The sequence below is a fragment of the Mixophyes fleayi genome, chromosome 1, assembly GCF_038048845.1.
Source record: "Mixophyes fleayi isolate aMixFle1 chromosome 1, aMixFle1.hap1, whole genome shotgun sequence".
Taxonomy (NCBI): Eukaryota; Metazoa; Chordata; class Amphibia; order Anura; family Limnodynastidae; genus Mixophyes; species Mixophyes fleayi.
This window is the reverse complement of record NC_134402.1, coordinates 440,719,025-440,737,057: the sequence shown is the minus strand read 5'-3', so window position 1 is coordinate 440,737,057 and position 18,033 is coordinate 440,719,025. Positions and strand designations below refer to the sequence as shown.

The 18,033-nt window shown below is 39.8% G+C and overlaps 1 protein-coding gene across 22 annotated transcripts in view; it reads right to left on the bottom strand.

Annotated features, from left to right (window-relative positions):
* The window catches only part of TCF4 (transcription factor 4), a 318,760-nt gene that overhangs the window by 24,761 nt on the left and 275,966 nt on the right, over positions 1–18,033 (bottom strand). For 21 of the 22 annotated variants that reach the window (XM_075185214.1, XM_075185193.1, XM_075185148.1 and 18 more), the window contains 5 exons: positions 12,928–13,033; positions 10,800–10,930; positions 7,499–7,631; positions 1,651–1,718; positions 580–658 (listed from right to left, as the gene is read on the bottom strand). In XM_075185214.1, the coding sequence (XP_075041315.1) occupies positions 580–658; positions 1,651–1,718; positions 7,499–7,631; positions 10,800–10,930; positions 12,928–13,033 (517 nt within the window). Of the gene's footprint in view, positions 1–579; positions 659–1,650; positions 1,719–7,498; positions 7,632–10,799; positions 10,931–12,927; positions 13,034–13,226; positions 13,385–18,033 lie in introns of those variants that run through there. The other variant, XM_075185342.1, reaches the window with a different exon arrangement.

Below are 18,033 nucleotides of genomic sequence, written 5' to 3'. Positions count from 1 at the left end.
TTCTGAACGTCAAAGAACAACAACAGAAAATATATTATTTTGCAGGCGCAATTAAGGGGATGGGGGATAGAAAAAAGACGGGTAAGTGGGGGAAGGGAAGGCAAATCTAGGGGGAAAGAATAGGGGAGGGGCTTCATCTATTTCACTGAGTGTATAATGCCGTATCTTTGAATTCAAGCCATTCGAACCACAAAAGATAATATTCTCTATATTTGTCCATTGAGGAGTAAAGCAAATCGTCTATTGTCCTGTAAAACTCCAAACGGGCAAACCATTATTTAATGGTAGGGGCATTTGACGATCTCCAATGTACCGGGATCACGGCCTTTGCCGCATTACAAAGATTTTTAACTGTTGATTTTTTATACTGCGAGATCGTTTAGTAACCAGTATTTAGGACAGTTGGGTAACTCAACACCTACCATGGCTTTGGCAAACGCTTCCTGAGAATTGAAGGTTAAACATTGGTTCAGCTGAAACCACGGCTGCCTCTACCGTGTGTAGGGCGACAGACGCACATTAAGCCAAGCCTGTAACACTTATACAATTAGGCGTAACATGCAGTGTGTGACATCATACCTGAGAGTGAAGGCGGAGACCCCACCGGTGTTGAAGGATTTGATGAAAAACTGTTGTTGGTGTGATCGGGAGAATAGATCTTAAACGGGATAAAAAAAACGAATGTGATAAAGTTCGTTTGGTAGACAGTGAAACACATTTATCTACATTTATTTATTGTCATATGAGAGAAACCTATACTAAGGGAGGAATTCAATTGCCAGTCATACGGCACGCGGACATCGCGCCGCGAACATTCTCAGAAATTACGGTAGAAATCTCTGCTCATTTCCCCTCTCTCCTGTATTTCTGTGGAATCTCCGCCACAAAGTTTCTCGCAGGCGTTCCGGAGACACTTTGCGGCTAACAGAATCTTCCCCTAAAAGGTTCTTATAACACCTGCTCCTCTCACAGGAATGTGATAACTGGTTATTTTCTACTGATTAACATTGATTCTATAATCTCGGCTTTTGCTGATTGGGAGCCACCATGATGATTTCTCCCACAATGATGCCTGAACGGAAAAGAACATTTATGATAAGAAAAACAAATATTCTGACGGGTGTGAAGTCAGCACCGTACCTAGCAATCTACTGCCTCTTATACAAACTACATAAACATTTGTATGTACAATTATTCTAAGGGGCAGATTCAATTTAGAGTGTAGGAGCCTCCCGGGATGCACAACTGTACACTCTACTGCGTATTACACTCCTACGAGACCTCGCGCTGAACAGAATGCGCACTTAAGTGTTATAAATGGCAACAAGGTAAATACTACTAACTTAGAAAGGGGAATCAAGACAACTGACATTCTGTATATTAATTGCACTAATTCTGCTGCCTCTTGAACAAGCCGCCTAAGACAGATATCTCATTATCTGATTGGTTGCTATAGGCAACATTTCCACTTTTTCAAACCCACAGGGGTTTGAACGAGAACATATCTCCCCGACTTTTGCAGTACTGAAACAAGCGGCAGCAATACAGGTGGCTTCAGGGGCAAACAACTCTGCATTCTACTGACCCCACAGGACAACTTGTTATGATAACGGAATGTCAGAGGGTATTAGAGAATCAGTTTGTGCTTACAGATGCTAGAGCCTTTCCCAGCGCATCCCCGGTCTGCGAGCCTCCCGATGGCCCGCTTCCTCTGTTTGCTGCAAAAGAAAAACAACAACACAAAAGCCGGAGCATTAAAAACAAGCAGGGGAGGCATGTAACAGGTTTCTATTCCTGGTCCACTTACCCATAACGTAATTGCATTTTAATGCTAATTATATCGCATTAATCTTTAATTAGCATTAATTTGTTTGCTAAGGTAGATGTCAAATATATTCATGTTACATTTTTTACGAGGAAAATATAAACTCGGCTGGTATTCATTTATTTACGGTGCAATTACACCACTTGATGCCCGGGCAGCTTCGGATTTGCAAGCAGAAAGCAGCCCAGGATGGTACTAATCACACGTGTGATCTGCAATCCTGAGAGGACAGATTTCCTCTGTTTATTTAGATTTAAAACGCAGCAAGCCCCCTCTCAGCGCTCGCTCTACAGATTGCCACAGCAAGCCAGCAAGACGAATACACAAGGCTGGATATACCTGAGAAGCCAGGTAGTCATGCAACGGTAACACAGTTACAGCCGGGGCATTCTGCTAAGCAGTATCTATACCTTGGCTAGGTAAATGTACAGTTGGCTTCTCAATTTGTCTGTCTCCAAACCAGAACCCAGACTCAGTCTGGCAGTCCGCTTTGTAGGTCAATACTAACTTCATAAAGGATTTGCTCTTAATTATTTTACAATTGACGACAAGTTAAATGTTTCATTTTTTATTAAAATGGAACAGTCAAGAAATGAGATAATTGTTCAAAATAATATTAAGATACAGTTACATGTTTATTAGTTGGTGGTCCACACCGAAAGCAAAAGCAAAACAATGGGATATTTAATGGATAGCTCAGTTTTCTACCAGAGATATCTTTTAAAGCAACTTTTAATGGACATTATATATTTAATTGAATTAAATACTAGAGGTAGTTTTTTAGAAGCACCTTGCATTGCTCCTTCAGTTAGTAACTAACGCTCTCTACTAAAATGTGTGAAATTAATTTTTTATCTACAAAAGATTCTTAAGCTGCCACCACTGTTTCATTGTATCCATTACCAAGTTTGAAATCCCCAGCATAGAAATCTGAGAATTACTTATACTCATTACTGGCGTGTTGTATATTTCAATAAACCTTAAGGGGTATATTTACTAAACAGCGAGTTTGACAAAGTGGAGATGTTGCCTATAGCAACCAATTAGATTCTAGTTATCATTTATTTAGTACATTCTACAAAATGACAGCTAGAATCTGATTGGTTGCTATACGCAACATCTCCACAGCTATAGGCAACATCTCCACTATTTCAAACCCGTAGTTTAGTAAACATACCCCTAGATGTCCTTGCAGTTCATTTTTCAAAATACTTGGGGTATGGAGTGCTTGAGAAAGTATAAGCAGTTGGGGACCATTAATAGAGCATCGCTCAGGGCTGATGGCAGCTCTGTTTTGTGACTGGCACTTGTGCATTGGAACCACACTCCAAAGAGACCACCATCCTAGACTAGCAATGATCCTCCGTGCATAACAGGTCTGCATTGGGGGCAACCAAAGATATGTAGTTTTGCCCTGTACCCACCCAAGCTTCCCGCTCAATGACCCGATAGGTGAGCAGTGTTCTGGTGGCTCCTGTGTAACTGGGTATAAATGGACTTAGCGGTAGACTTGTGCTCCTGGACCTCTTTGCTCCCAAGTCAGCCGTCTCTTCTTCCTAACCCTAGTCCTGGTGTTACTGTATAGGCACAATACCATGGCAGCTACTCCAAGCTGGCACATATCCACAAGAGTGCCAATGCAGCACATAGGCGAAAGTCTTCTCCAGAACCAGAAGAGGAATGATGTAGGACCATCATGGTTGCCAGGAGTTTACTGTCTTAAGATTTCTACAAAGACTAGTTACTGTTTCCTGTCCAACTTCGAACCGCACAGCACCACCAGTAGCCGCACAGAAATGCCAATCACCAATTGCAGCTTCATTATTATTGACTAATAATTGCTTCTAGCCAAACACAATCTCCACACCAGCTACAACTGTTATTCCGCTGCCTTGTTTATCAATTGCTCCCTACACCTCTTACATTGCCAGCTCATTTGGGCAGGACCCGCCTGATTCATGTCATTGTCATTTATAGATCTGTATTGTGATTTGTGATTCGCCCAATGTGCAGCGCTGTGTAATATGTTTGAAGGGTAATAATAATAATTCTGTTAGTGCTATTATCTACACCTTCATGAAGACTGCTTGGTTTCTTCTATAAATCAATAATTCTCAGCAGGAAAGGGAAACAGGTAGAGGTAAGGAGAGACACAGAGAAGAAAATAAACATGGAAGGGGGGGGGGGGTAAGGGGCCCACGCGGATACACTTGCCATGTTTCAACTTCTAATGAACCAGCACCCAAACGAAACGCACATTTAGAAAAAAAAGAGATTTATGTGGATTCACGAGATTAATATAAACCACATGGTGGGATAACGCAAAACAGACAAAACTATTTTGAAGCCCGGCTGGCATTGCTTTAAGTTTTGCAACTGTAAGTGACGGGAAATAAAAATCTACTGCAGTGGACTGAAAGCGGCTTTCATGCCAGTGGCAAAGAGCCAGAAAAACACAGAATGGAGGCTGACCAGAGTAAAAATAATACATGATCTGGGATAGTTTATTGCCCTCAAGAAGCCCGTAAATGTAGACAGTCAAACAAATGTTTTTGGAGGCTTGAGTCGTCATTTCTACTACAGCGAATGTATTTAATGTAGGACTGGGTGCTATAAATGAACCCCCTGGTGAGTTTAAAGCAACTTACAATTATATGTTTTCCTTTTCATTTGTTTATGAATAGTTTGAACTAACTTTAACAGCATTTTTTTTATACGTTAATAAATCTAAACTTTATTTATATGGAAACATTCACAAATGTATATATGAAAAGTTCCCATAGCATGAGTACGAAATAATCGCCATGCTACTGTATATTATCATCTGAGCTCGCTGCAGTGTCCTTCAATAAGGTTAATGACGGGAACACGCCGCTCATAGGTGACAAGCACCGTAACCTCATCGGGCTGCAGACATGAATAGCTTTTACTTCCAGTGAGGAGTCCCAAAAAACTTGCTGTCAAGCTTTCAGGGTCTGACCTCAAGAACTAATAGCATAACATCCTTCATTTTGCTAAATAATTGACACATAATACAAATGTTAAGTCTAACAGTGATTCAATAATTTAGGACTACAGTCAATGTTGGAACAAGACATTGTTAAATGATTAGATTACATATACCAGGAATATAGTCCTACTTAACTTCAGCGTTCCAACAATGATCTCCTGCTTCCCTCCTCTCTAACCTCCACTGATTCAAGACTCCTCTTGCGCTGCACCTCAGATACGAAACTCACTACCTCGTCCTACCGGAAACAGTTCCTTAAGACACATCTCTTTAGAAATGGACTATTTCCTCAGTTTCTCAGTCCTTCTCAATGTTATTTCATCATTCACCTTATACCACTTTCTATAGCACCTGTCCTACTTGTTGTGTCTCACACCTATCTATAATTTTTTGATTGTCCTCTCTATAATAACGATGTACCCCCTCATAGTATTTGGGCCCGAGCCTGCATTATATATTCGAAAGACAGACATCCAGTGGCAGATGGGCAATCCAGTTTATTAGAGTACAGTGTGGAGGAGAATGAACTGTATTAAAGGGTTCCACCTTCATCTAAATCAGGCCTGTCCAACCTGCGGTCCTCCAGGTGTTGTGAAACTACAAGTCCCAGCATGCCCTTCCAGCTATCAACTGGTTGTCTATCAGTAAAGCATGCTGGGGCTTGTAGCTTCACAAACACCTGGAGGGCCGCAGGTTGGATAGGCCTGATCTAAATCTATAGATCTATAAAATGGTTAGCCCCTAAAGGTAAAAGAACTATTTTATTTTTTTGTATCAGATCTTTCTGTGCTAGAAGTTTATAGTCATGTTGGATGGTCTTGTCTATAGGATTTCCCCAAAATTTGAAATGGTGGCCACTGGCAACCCGAAATAAACATTGCGGGAGAATGCAACCATTAGTTAGATACACTCACTTTGGCAGTGTATCTGCAAATGTAAAAGAGATAGGTCTGTATTTTCAATGAGTCAATGACTACAAGGGTCTAACTATTTTATAGATCTATAGTTTTAGAAGAATGGAAATTAATGGCTATAATAGACAAAGGGAGAGTCATTGGGCATAAGCTTTAGAAACACATTCAAGTAGTAACCCAAACTTCACACAACAAAATATGAAGCGGAAAGAACATTCTGATGAGTCTATATAAAGTTTTTACAAAGGAATTGGGAGAACCAGTGAACCAACACTTACGGCACCAAAACTGGGACAAGCCAGGTTGGCTCACATGGGACATGAAACCCCTACACTAAGGGAATATGAAGTGAGGAGAGAACAGGCTGTTCAGATGCCCCTCAGGACGTCTCTGTGCGGGAAAAAGACCCCTGAATTTATGCATGGAGCTGCTGAAGACACAACATGAATAGAAACAGTATGAGATATGTTATCAATTACACCAGATGCACGAGATCAGACTTCAAGTCCAAATTTAAATATGTTTTCAGAGTTGGAAACTTGTGAGGTTATTTTATATGTGAAAAAAAAAGAAAGTGTGAAGAATTCTGCATAATTAATATGCAGATTGCAGACACTGGAAATAGGATGCACGAAACACAGAGAAGCTTTTTGGTTTTGCAATAACACAGTCAAGTTCTGGTTATAATTTTCGTTGCATCGTACCCTCAGTCTCCTAATTCATTGTATTATGTAACAGATACAATACTAGACCAGGCAGAAACATATCAGGAAAATACTGCAAACACAAGTAATACATTTAGCCTTTAGTATGATACTGCCTTATTTAATTGTAATATTACATCTTACATATTGTATTGCTATACTGCTTATAACATTGAAACAGTAGTTCCAAAGTCAATAATGGCTACATCAAAAAGAAAGCTTATACAACACTTCCTAGTCAGCTTCCTATAGGAAGCAACTTCTCCAGTTAGAGGATACTGTAGGTGTATAACATTGGAAATATGAGGTCACTATCTTTGGCTTCTAACTTTTTGTTCATCGGATGACCCCCTGACCACCCCCCATCCTGTTGGTTATGAAACTACATGGAATGAAACAGATCTGTGTTCCTGTTTATGGAATGTTCACACACGATTCTCAGTGCTACGGACTTCAAGGTCCCTCTAACTTCTCACAGCACAGCCTCTACCTTTCCAGTAACCTGGTGCTGATCAAAACACAACCAGGCCTTGTTTAGTGTATCATTTTTTTTATTAGTTAGGAGTTATGGCAGAGCAGACTATGCACAGAAGTCTGTCCCATCTGTGTATTGATTTCAGTTTGTTTTGCTTTTGTTCCTATTGCAGTTGGGTTTATTAACGTTCGTGTTGTAATGATTCCAAAACCTAAAACCACCCATTTCAATGGTGCTTACACATGGAAAGTCGCAAACAAAAACATTAATGAATACTTTCATAGTACAATATAGAATGTCACAGATCTATACATACTAAATGTTAAACTATATATTACATTTTTAGAGTAAGAAGGCCAGATATATTTCTCCTCCTATATACAAGAACAGTCATGCCCAGAAACTACAAGGTTTACAAAGAACCATCCCAAATGGCAAACACAGAAATACTCAACTCAAGGATCGTCCTGGCAATTAATTTTGACAAAGTCTCTGTCAGCTGCATAATTAAAAAGTTGAAAGCTCGTGTCTCTAATACAAACGTCTGTGTGTACAGAAGAGAAAACTTACTCATAATACTATCTGTTCCATTGGCAGGCGGTGTACAGGAAGAGTTGTTATAATGATTTGTGCTGCTCCGGTGAAATGTGGACATTGGCGGAAGACTGGAATTGATGTCCGTTGAAGAGTGTGATGGATAGCTCTGTAAAGATGATAAACAAGTACCATATTTAGCAGAACATAATACAATTAAACAAACTCACAATGACTGAGAGCATTTTCAACACTAGACATCCTTTATGCTTACACTTTTGCGTCCGATTTCCTTAAATTTCTTTGTAGCTTTTAAAGTCCCTTAATTATGTTTTCCCTTTGTGTTTGTGATTTAAACTGAGAATCATCCATTATTGTAGATGCTACGAAATCCTGCATTTCACATGTCTGAAACGCCGGTTAGTTCAATTAAAGGGGGCCTTGGTTTCTGAAAAATGACTTTCTTAAAATGTATGAAATCAGTGGGATGTATTCAGATTTAAGGAATACAATAAGCATTGTGAGCTAACGATACAAATGCTGAGAATTATGGCTTTTTCTAAACTCAGAGGACACGATTATTTATAAAAAAATATACTGGATTATACAGAAGTGCATGTTCCTCCTGTTCAGTGATGGCCGCACTTCTAGAGGCGCCCTCTGATGCAGATTGGGACATAGGTCAGTTTTTGTAGCGCATGTGGCGCAAAATCGCTCTGAGCATGCCCAGAAAGTGGACGCACTTACTCTTTTTTTTAAGAGTAAGTTGCTCCCGTTTTGCGACCCACTGTGCATCAGCACTCACAGTCTTTTGCAAACTAGAAGCAAACCTAGGTGAGCACATTATAACCACCCGTTCTTCTCTGTTCTTCTCCTGAAATATTGCTCAAATTGGCTTACATTTATCAAGAGAGTCAGGGGTCCTTGGGACTGCCTTTAGTACCTCGTACTTTTGTGGATTTGAAATCCACGTGCATTGTAATTGTCTCTGTGAATAGGGCAGAAGAAGGAAAGAATGTACACTCCGCACCCCTCTTCTCAAATTATATGGATTCAATTCCAAGTACATTGTTTAGCCTGCGGTTTGCTAATCCAAAAGGGTTTACTGTGAATCTTAAAAATATATATATGTATTCCCAATCCTTCCATTATGTGGACTTAACAGTTTTATAAGTTACTTTAAATTGGCATGCGTGGCTTTACGGGATTTTCCACAGACATCAACTCGGTTCAGAGAAATGGTGCTATTTGGCTTTGTCTTATCTACTACATTGGAAGCAGACACCAAAATAAATCTGTGTTGAGGTGGATCTGTCATCAAACATGAGACCATATAGATCTCCATAAAACATCAAAGAACCATTTAGCAAGTGTAGTTTGTGTTAAAATCACATAGGAATTTTAGTAACCATCTGCTCATTCCTCTGCTTAAAGTTACAGTGGCAGGGTCATCTTTCTTTTTAAACTACTAAAATGTTTACTGGTCTGTGTTCTCACTTTCCATAATGCCAGCGGAATTAGAAGCCAGCAAAGGAGAGGAAAGAAGGAGATAAAAATAAAATGGAAAAATGCATCGCTGGAAATAAAGGCAAGAGATGTAGGTTCATTAAATCAATGTGACCAGAGCTTAAATCACTGTGACCAGAGCTTAAGTCACTGAAGCCACTGTAGGGCAACAAAACTCGTCACTCTAACCCCACCTCACCCGCTAGCCACATCTACCATCGCCTCCACTAGCCACATCTACCTGCCACATCCACCAGAACCCCCACTAGCCACATCCACCATCACTAGCCACATCCACTAGAACCTCTACTAGACACATCCTCCAGCCTCCTCCACTAGCCACATTCACCTGCCTCATCCGCCATTACCTCCACCAGCTACATCCCCTAGAACCTCCACTAGTCACATTCACCATTACCTCCACTAGCCACATCCACTAGAACCTCTACTAGACACATCCACCAGCCTCCTCCATTAGCCACATTCACCTGCCTCATCCACCAGCCACATCCACTAGAACTTCCACTAGCCACATTCACCTTTACCTCCACTAGCCAAATTCACCAGCACCTCCAACAGCCACATCCACCAGAACCTCTACTAACCACATCCACCAGCCTTCTCCATTAGTCACATCCACCTGCAGCCTCCTCAACTAGTCACATCCACCTGCCTCATCCACCAGCACCTACACTAGCCACATCCACCTGCACATCCACCAGAACCTCCACTAGTCACATCAACCAACCACATCCACCATAGCTTCCACTAGCACCATCCGCCAAAAACTCTGCTAGCCACATCCACCAGCACCTTCACTAGGCACATCAACCAGAACATCCACTAGCCACAACCACCAGCCTCCTCCACTAGCCACATCCACCATCACCTCCACTAGCCACATCCACAAGCCTCCTCCACTAGCCACATACACCAGTACCTCCACTAGCTACATCCACCAGCACCTCCACTAGCCACATCCACAAGTCTCCTCCACTAGCCACATCCACCAGCACCTCCATTAGCCACATCCACAAGCCTCCTCCACTAGCCACATCCACTAGCACCTCCACTAGCCAAATCCACAATCACCGCCACTAGCCACATCCACCAGCACCTCCACTAGCCACATCTACCAGCATCCTCCACTAGCCACATCCACTAGCACCTCCACTATCCACATCCATCAGCACCTCCACTAGCCACATCTACCAGCCTCCTCCACTAGCCACATCCACCAGCACCTCCACTAGCCACATCCACAAGCCTCCTCCACTACCCACATCCACTAGCACCTACACTAGCCACATCCACCAGCCTTCTTCATTAGCCACCTCCACCTGCCCCATCCATTAGCCACACTTGCTATTCTATAGTACACGCTACAGCTTAGCTGGTTCTATCACAGAGTAGAAAATAAAATAAAAAGTGGAAGAGTCTGTAAAAAGTTCTTAAAATGTCTTTAACGGAAAGAGTTTATAGTACCATATTCTATTACAGGGTTTGTTTATTGCTGTACTTTCTTATGAAAACAGACGTTTTTATTGTCTCTCTCTAATTCCTTCAGAGGATGAGTTCCTACTTCTTTTTCTTTTTTTTCTATTATGGTTCTGATTCAGTCGTGAAATATGTATCGGTTAACTAAACTGCACCCGCTTTTCACTGATTAACAAAAGAGCTAGGACGACCATAAAGAGATGTTAAGGTGATTTTTTCTTATTTTCTCTGGTTTCTAGATGATCAGCTTAAAGGAAACATCAGCAAAGAGAAACATCCCTTATTATTAATAGTGAGTGATTTCATTTTTGGTGACATGACTAAGTCCCCTTACCAATCGGTCATGTGGATGCAAGTTGCAGTAGCTGCTTGACTGTGGCATATGGGATGAGTTGCCCAACATCCCTCCGTAGCCAGCTTGGTTCATTCCGCTCGAACTCCAAGGGTCACTGCTGTGATGACCATCTAGACATAGACATGTCGGTCAGCGATGAGAAAACATTATCACACATATACAAGAGTGGTAAATAATACTGTATGCTGACATAACAAAATTTACATTAATATATCCAAAGATGTACCAAGTCAGAAAGGAAAGATCGACATTGAACACAAACAAGAGGAAGGGAAAGATACACTGTATATCTTGCAACGCAGCAGTCAATGAAAGGCGGTGGGGGGGTGAGGGGTTGTGGTCCTGATAGGTGATTCGAGCCAAGTGACAAGCTGTAGAACATTACAATATCTATAATCTACAAATAAAAGTGACCTGCAACAAAGCCCAATAGATTTCTACACACCTAATACTCGGAAAAGCAATGAAACAGAAAGAAAACTATTCACGTAATATAACAGATATATTAACAGATAATATCCAACAATAAAGAATAAACAAATATTGTTCATGATCATATCCAATTAAGGGCATTATCATAACCCTATAGTTAATTGGACACAATTAACTAACTTACTCTTTTGAAAGTCTGTGTTGAAGCTACCTTAGCTAAATTATCATTGCTTATTCGGTATGAGGGCCATGTGCCCAAACATGAAAGCACTTTATGGTATTGTGTTGATTTCATGTCTGTAGCTCATTGGTCAGCTTGGTCAAAGAACACAGCAAATGAGGTGACAAATGCTACGTATGAAACTCCAAACCCACTAAGTGAACACAGACAGAACACATAGCTTCTACTTTCTGCGGCTAACATAGTTTGACGGATAGTGAATACAGAATATAGGTGTGAATAAGACTGTGATCTACAAATAGTTTCAGCAGCAAAAACATGAGCCCTCTAATTGTCAATAAATAAGATTTAATTGCTACTAAAATCACAAAACTGGGAATAAATGGTAGCATTTAAACTGCAGTTAAGTGCTTTTTGTCCTTGATTTATGTTTCATGGTAGGGATGTCCAACTGGATGGCTGCAAGCTGGATGTCACGCTCGGACTTATTTAGGGTCCTTACAAACTTTTATGTGGCCCTCATTGTCTGCGTATTTGCAATTTAGAAAAAAGTTATTTTTTTTGTTTTGTAGAATATGACGGATTTTTTTAAATAACTCTTTACGTTTCATTTTAACAATAACCTCAAAGAAAACAAAAAAGAAAATAAAAATTAAATACAAAAGAAGAATTAAATGTTTATTGGTCCCATAGAGCTTCAAATCTGTATTAAAAAAATGTGAAATGTCTTTAAATAATAAAAAATAAAAATAAACGCATTTAAGCAGCCAAACGCCCTTTGCTTCTGGAACCTGGTCTTGTGGATCTCTTCTCAAGCTCAGCCAGAAACTAATTCATTTCAGCTTTGGGTATTATACAGAGGCTAAAATACTGTTTTATCATAGATCTGGCTCATCACATTGATGCGCTGAACAGCCCAGTCCAGTAAATTCTGCGAGTTGTGTATATGAGCGAGTCAGCATCACAGTTTTCACGAATAAATAAAGAGTCAAACAACATGTCAATAAATCAGTAACCTTTCCATGGTCCAAGCTGTGTACAATACATATTATGCTGCAACTGGATCTGATTAAAACGGCTGTTGATCAATAGAATAGTTTCTGCATTTTTGTACTAGCTGGGGGCCCATAAAGCACAGTTAGTAATTACTTTGATGTTACGGAGATCTGTGTTTCCTAACTCCACAAGAGATACAGCTTTGTCATTTGCTGTTTAGTCCATATCACAGAAAAACTTCAGTTATCTTCATTTTTTTCAAAAAAAGCAAAGAAATAATATTGTTGGACGTCCTACATAATGCACACACACTATAAATGCCAAAAAGTATAAACGTTATCTGGAGGCGCATTGACACATGCTGTTGTCCTGGGCACTGTGAACACATCCAAAAAAAGTAAATATAATGTACTATTTCCATCCTGTCCCTGAAGAATGTGGCCCTAGGCATGGGCCTAGGGTGCCTGCATGAAACGGACGGCCTTGATGCAGACATACCTTGCATGAAGTAGGAGCTGGGGAAAGTGCTGGTGGCTGGTTTTGAGGATGGATAACCTGGTGAATCCCTATTGTAGTCGGCAGTGCTTGCTGATGGGGCATAAACCTACAAAGACCAAGAAAAACCAAAAAAAAACAATTAAATATTGAGAACAATGTTTCAGAAACAGAGCTGGTGAAATGCTATACATTACACAATCATTATAAAAGCTAGAGCACTTCTTGTTCTTTGTACACACACATTGATTGATGTTGTCAAGAAATATATAAATTGCTCTTAACAGGCAGTTGTAAATTACACAGTGGAGGCAGCCATGTTTGGTCCATTATAGTGTGCACCGCGTGGGGAGACTCAGTTCTCTGCAGGTGTCTGGTGCGACTTTGTGTAGGCGACCGGTACAAGCTCCGCTTTATATCTGCCTAATGATTCATCTTACTCCAACCACTGGGATAAGCATCCTTCAGGGGAAGTTTCATACTAGGTCATATTTTTTTTCCATATATCTTCTTTCCCAGCACACTCCCTTGTCTCTAATAAAGACTTGTATTCATTGTGCCTAACTATTAAATATTTAATTTCTGGAACTTCTGTATCAATAAGACAAATAAAAACATAATAAAAACAATACAATTCCACTGGCGTTGGTTCCCTTCAAAGTATCAAAACCTGGATGCATTAAAAACTGGACCACCAACACACAGTGCGTGCATGAGGGGGGGGGGGGGGGGGAGAAAAAACATCCTTTTTTTCTTCTAAATACATGTGTGCCATAAACTTTAAAGCTTGCCAAAGAAACACATTTTCTTTCTAGTTTTGCAGAACACAGAGAGTTCTGTAGCAGCTTCTAAATGAAAATAGCACATTTATTTCTTGTTTATACTGTATATAAACACAGCCCGGTACAACAAAGGGTCAGCTTCATACGGGGTTTACTTTAAGAGTTTTTTTTCTCCGTTTTGAGGGAAAGAAGAAAAGAAGAAAAAAAAAACACAAAAACACAAACACATTTTTTTTTTACATTTTTTTTTTTAAAACCCAATTTTCTCCCCCCCTTTTTCTTTTTAAAATGCCTCTTTCCAGATGGCCAGAGAGACTGAGGCGCTGTCATCTCAATGATGAAAATGGATACCCTCCTTGCCTCCATTTTGAAGCAGGCAGCAGTTCACAGAATTGGCAGACTGCCTGCTCTGACATTCACTTGTCACAGCGAAATGAAAAGGGGGGGGGGGGGGAGGGATTCTACCAATAAAAGACATCTGCAACATTAACCAGTTCGCTGCCTCAGGGGTTTACGCATTCACTTGGCAGCAAGATGAAAAGGTTAAAAATAAATAAATGAATATAAATAAAAAATAAATAAAAAATGTTTTTTTTAAAAAAAAATAAATAAAAAACTCATGCATTTTATTTTCCCGGTGCGCTGATAAAAGAACATCGTCACATATATTAAATTACATGTGAACGCAAATCCAACGCTACAGTACTGCTTCGCTATGGTGTACAAGTATGCGGATAAATCACTGCATCTGCATTCAGTGGCAAAAACACAAATAAATGTACATTGCCGATAGATGGTGAATGCCATGTTTGCGCGATAATTGAAGAGTTTGTTTGACATTACTACATTTTTCCCCCAAATGATTTAGTACATTTAAGTCAACACCGGAAAAGCCAATTAGTCACTTAACAATGTTAAATAACAAAAAAACACATTCTGGTACAATGAACGCTAAACAATAGGTTGTTACTTCCTTCACCGTTACGTTATTAAATAATGAAACAAAACACGATGGGTTTTCATTTCAAGTAAACCAATGCTCAGTGACTAATCGTCTGGACATTATCCTGTCGGCCACCAAAAAAAACAGACCAATACTTCCTCAACATTTTCTGCGGTCTTGTGTGAAGAGAAATGAGTGGGACAGGGGAAAGGTAGGTGTACAGGGCACCAGTTCATACAGTGAACTATAAGCACAATGAAGGTCAGCATGTCAAAAGGAAGAACTCAATGGTTATTACACACACACACACGTGTCTGCTATACACACACGCAAAGCGCCAGCTCTGTGGCGCAAATACAGCATATAGTATTCCGTAGGAGGGCGTAGCATTGCAGGGTAAGACAGCCACATTGGCAGAGGCGCAGTACAAGCAGTGGGAAGTGAAGGAATTCCAAGCAAAGCAGAGTAGGCACAACTGCGTCTTGTGTGGCGCAGTTGCAAAAACACATTACTTGAAATGGAAATTTTATTAGCGGCAGTATAGAATTTTTAGAAGTGGCGGTATGGAAGATATAAGTGAATAGAATTTGGAGTTACAAGGAAGGCAGAAGGAGAAGTGGCGGTATGGCAAACCACCGTATACCTATAGGCGAAAAATGAAAAAGTATTTTTATCTATTACACACAAATACATAGATGTGAAGGTTTTAAAATAAATTCATGGCTGTCGGCATACGGTACTGGCTCATAGGACCTCCATCCTTACTATACTTGGTATAATGTCATTTTCTGCACTTTAATCGTCTTCAGTAAATACTAAGGTTTAAAAGTCAGAGAATAACAGCATATAGTGAATACAGAATAAGAAACCTTATCCTGGCCCGTTGGTCAGAATAGACATTTCAAGGGATAAATCTTTAAAACCTGGGGCTGCCCCTGGAAATTAGAGATAGTTGGCACGTATGACACATGTATGTGTGTCTTATTAGACATATATATTAGATATACACCTCTCTATATAAAGTTTCAGCTAGCTACACACACCAGGGGGTACATGTATTAACCTCCAGATTGCTGAACTCCCGCTTTAAATCTAAGTGCTGAAGACGCCGAACTCGTGGGAGTTCAACAATCCGGAGGTTAATACATTTACCCCCAGGTCATTGACGATGAAGATAGTAGTATGTGAGTCCAGCTATAGTGAACGACTATATCCTTGGTTGTCTTCCACACTTGGGGCTAGATTTACTAAACTGCAGGTTTGAAAAGTGGAGATGTTGCCTATAGCAACCAATCAGATTCTAATTATCATTTATTTAGTACATTCTACAAAATGACAGCTATAATCTGATTGGTTGCTATAGGCAACATCTCCACTTTTTCAAACCCGCAGTTTAGTAAATATACCACACAGTCTTATACAGTCCTGTGACTACTGATACATCATGTCTGATGAGGAACTCTATGGGGACAATATGAAGACAAAGCAACAGATATTCCATTATCTTTATCATTGTGTATTTCTAGACACAAACAACTGGAATAACAACCACACCCAGCTAAAACAAACTAAAAACAATAATATGAAACGTAACCAAGACAAAAGCTGTAACAAAAAGTAACACAACTGAAAACACACGACTCTTCTTATTCCATTCAGCGAAGAACAAACATATAAAATAGCGACATAGAGTTACAAAATGATCCTTGTTGTACCATAATCATAAATCAAATCATTACATTAAGTACATGAAGATCACAGAAACATTGAGCTGTTTGGGATGATGTGAGATGGGTTCAACCTGATTAATGTCACCACATAGCAATGTTATCTTATTACAACGTCCTGGTTTAAATGTCAGGAAAAGTTATTTCATTTTTAGCCATTACATTGGACAATTAGGCAGTGAAAACTAAGACTAGATAAGGCGAAGACAAAACCTTGAACTACTTCCTGACTTTAATAGAGCATTAGAGGTACGTTCATTAACATGTCTCAAAACTTCCCTGCAACACAGTGTATACTGAGCACAGGGCCGTAACTAGACGTTTTAGTGCCCTGGGCGAGACAGGGCACCGGCAACCCCCATCTAAGTGGGAGTGACAGTTGCCAAGTGGGTGTGGCCAATAAGGCCACACCCACTTGAAGAAGAATTTGCCCTTCTGCTCCACGGGAGGTTTTTGTCCTCCCTGAGCTTGCCTTACCCATGTGGGGGTGTGGCTATCACTTTACTGAAAGAATTCTGTTACACACATTTGCAAATGCATGAGATATATATATATATATATATATATATATATATATATATATATATATATATATCTCATAGAGAGAGAGAGGAGATAGCTCTATCTATAGCTCTGATGCATTTGGCTTATCATGCATTTGCAAGCATGTGTAGCCAAGAATGTTGTGTGTGTGTGTATATATATATATATATATATATATATATATATATATATATATATACACACACACACAAAACCCCTTAAACCCTGTCATTGTGTGTTATATAAAATAATTTGACCTACTGCTGCTCTTTTTTCGTGTGTTCCAGTGGTGGAACTAGTTAGGTCATGTTTTGTAGCTCACATATGTTCTACGATAAAATAAATACAATTAAATATAAATAAAAATAATAAATTATATATATATATAAATATATATATATATATACATATTGATGAAATTTTTTAAAAAACGAAAATACATACATAAAAGTAACAAGCTATATTATACAATAGAAATTTATATTAAAATTTTAAATAAAAAAAGAGACTTAATGAAATATTGTCAAAATCAAATTAAAAATAGTTTAATTAAATAGTTGAGAAATAGAGATACATTAAGTAAAATAAGGTGTCAGTGAGATCAGTGGGAGTAGAGGTGGGTGGGAAGATTGGTGGTATATAAGTGGGCTGGAATAGGGGATAGGGTATGGGGGAGGTAGGTGGAAGGTTTGAGTAAGAAGGGTAGTTGTATAGAATTCAGTAATCTCCATAACAAACTGCTCTTATGAGCAGTTTGTTCTGGAGATTACTTTTCTTTTTACTTACAGTGGTGGTCAGCTGTGAACGGCGCTGTAGCTGTGGCCGAGAGGTATCCTACATTAGCATTTGGAACACAAATGCGTTCCACTGACAGGAAGTTCGGCATTTGAAAGGCATTTGCATTCCAAATGCTAATGCAGGATAACGCACGGCCGCAGCTACAGCGCCGTTCAAGCTTCCGATGCCAGGAACAAATTGTTTTTGGTGGGGGAAGCTGTGTCCAGTGATTGAGCCAGGGCACAGAGGCAGGTAGCGGGCGGCTGCTGCGCCCCCTTGGACTCTAGTTACGGCTCTGACTGAGCATTCCCATAGAACTCCACTGTATTTTACCATG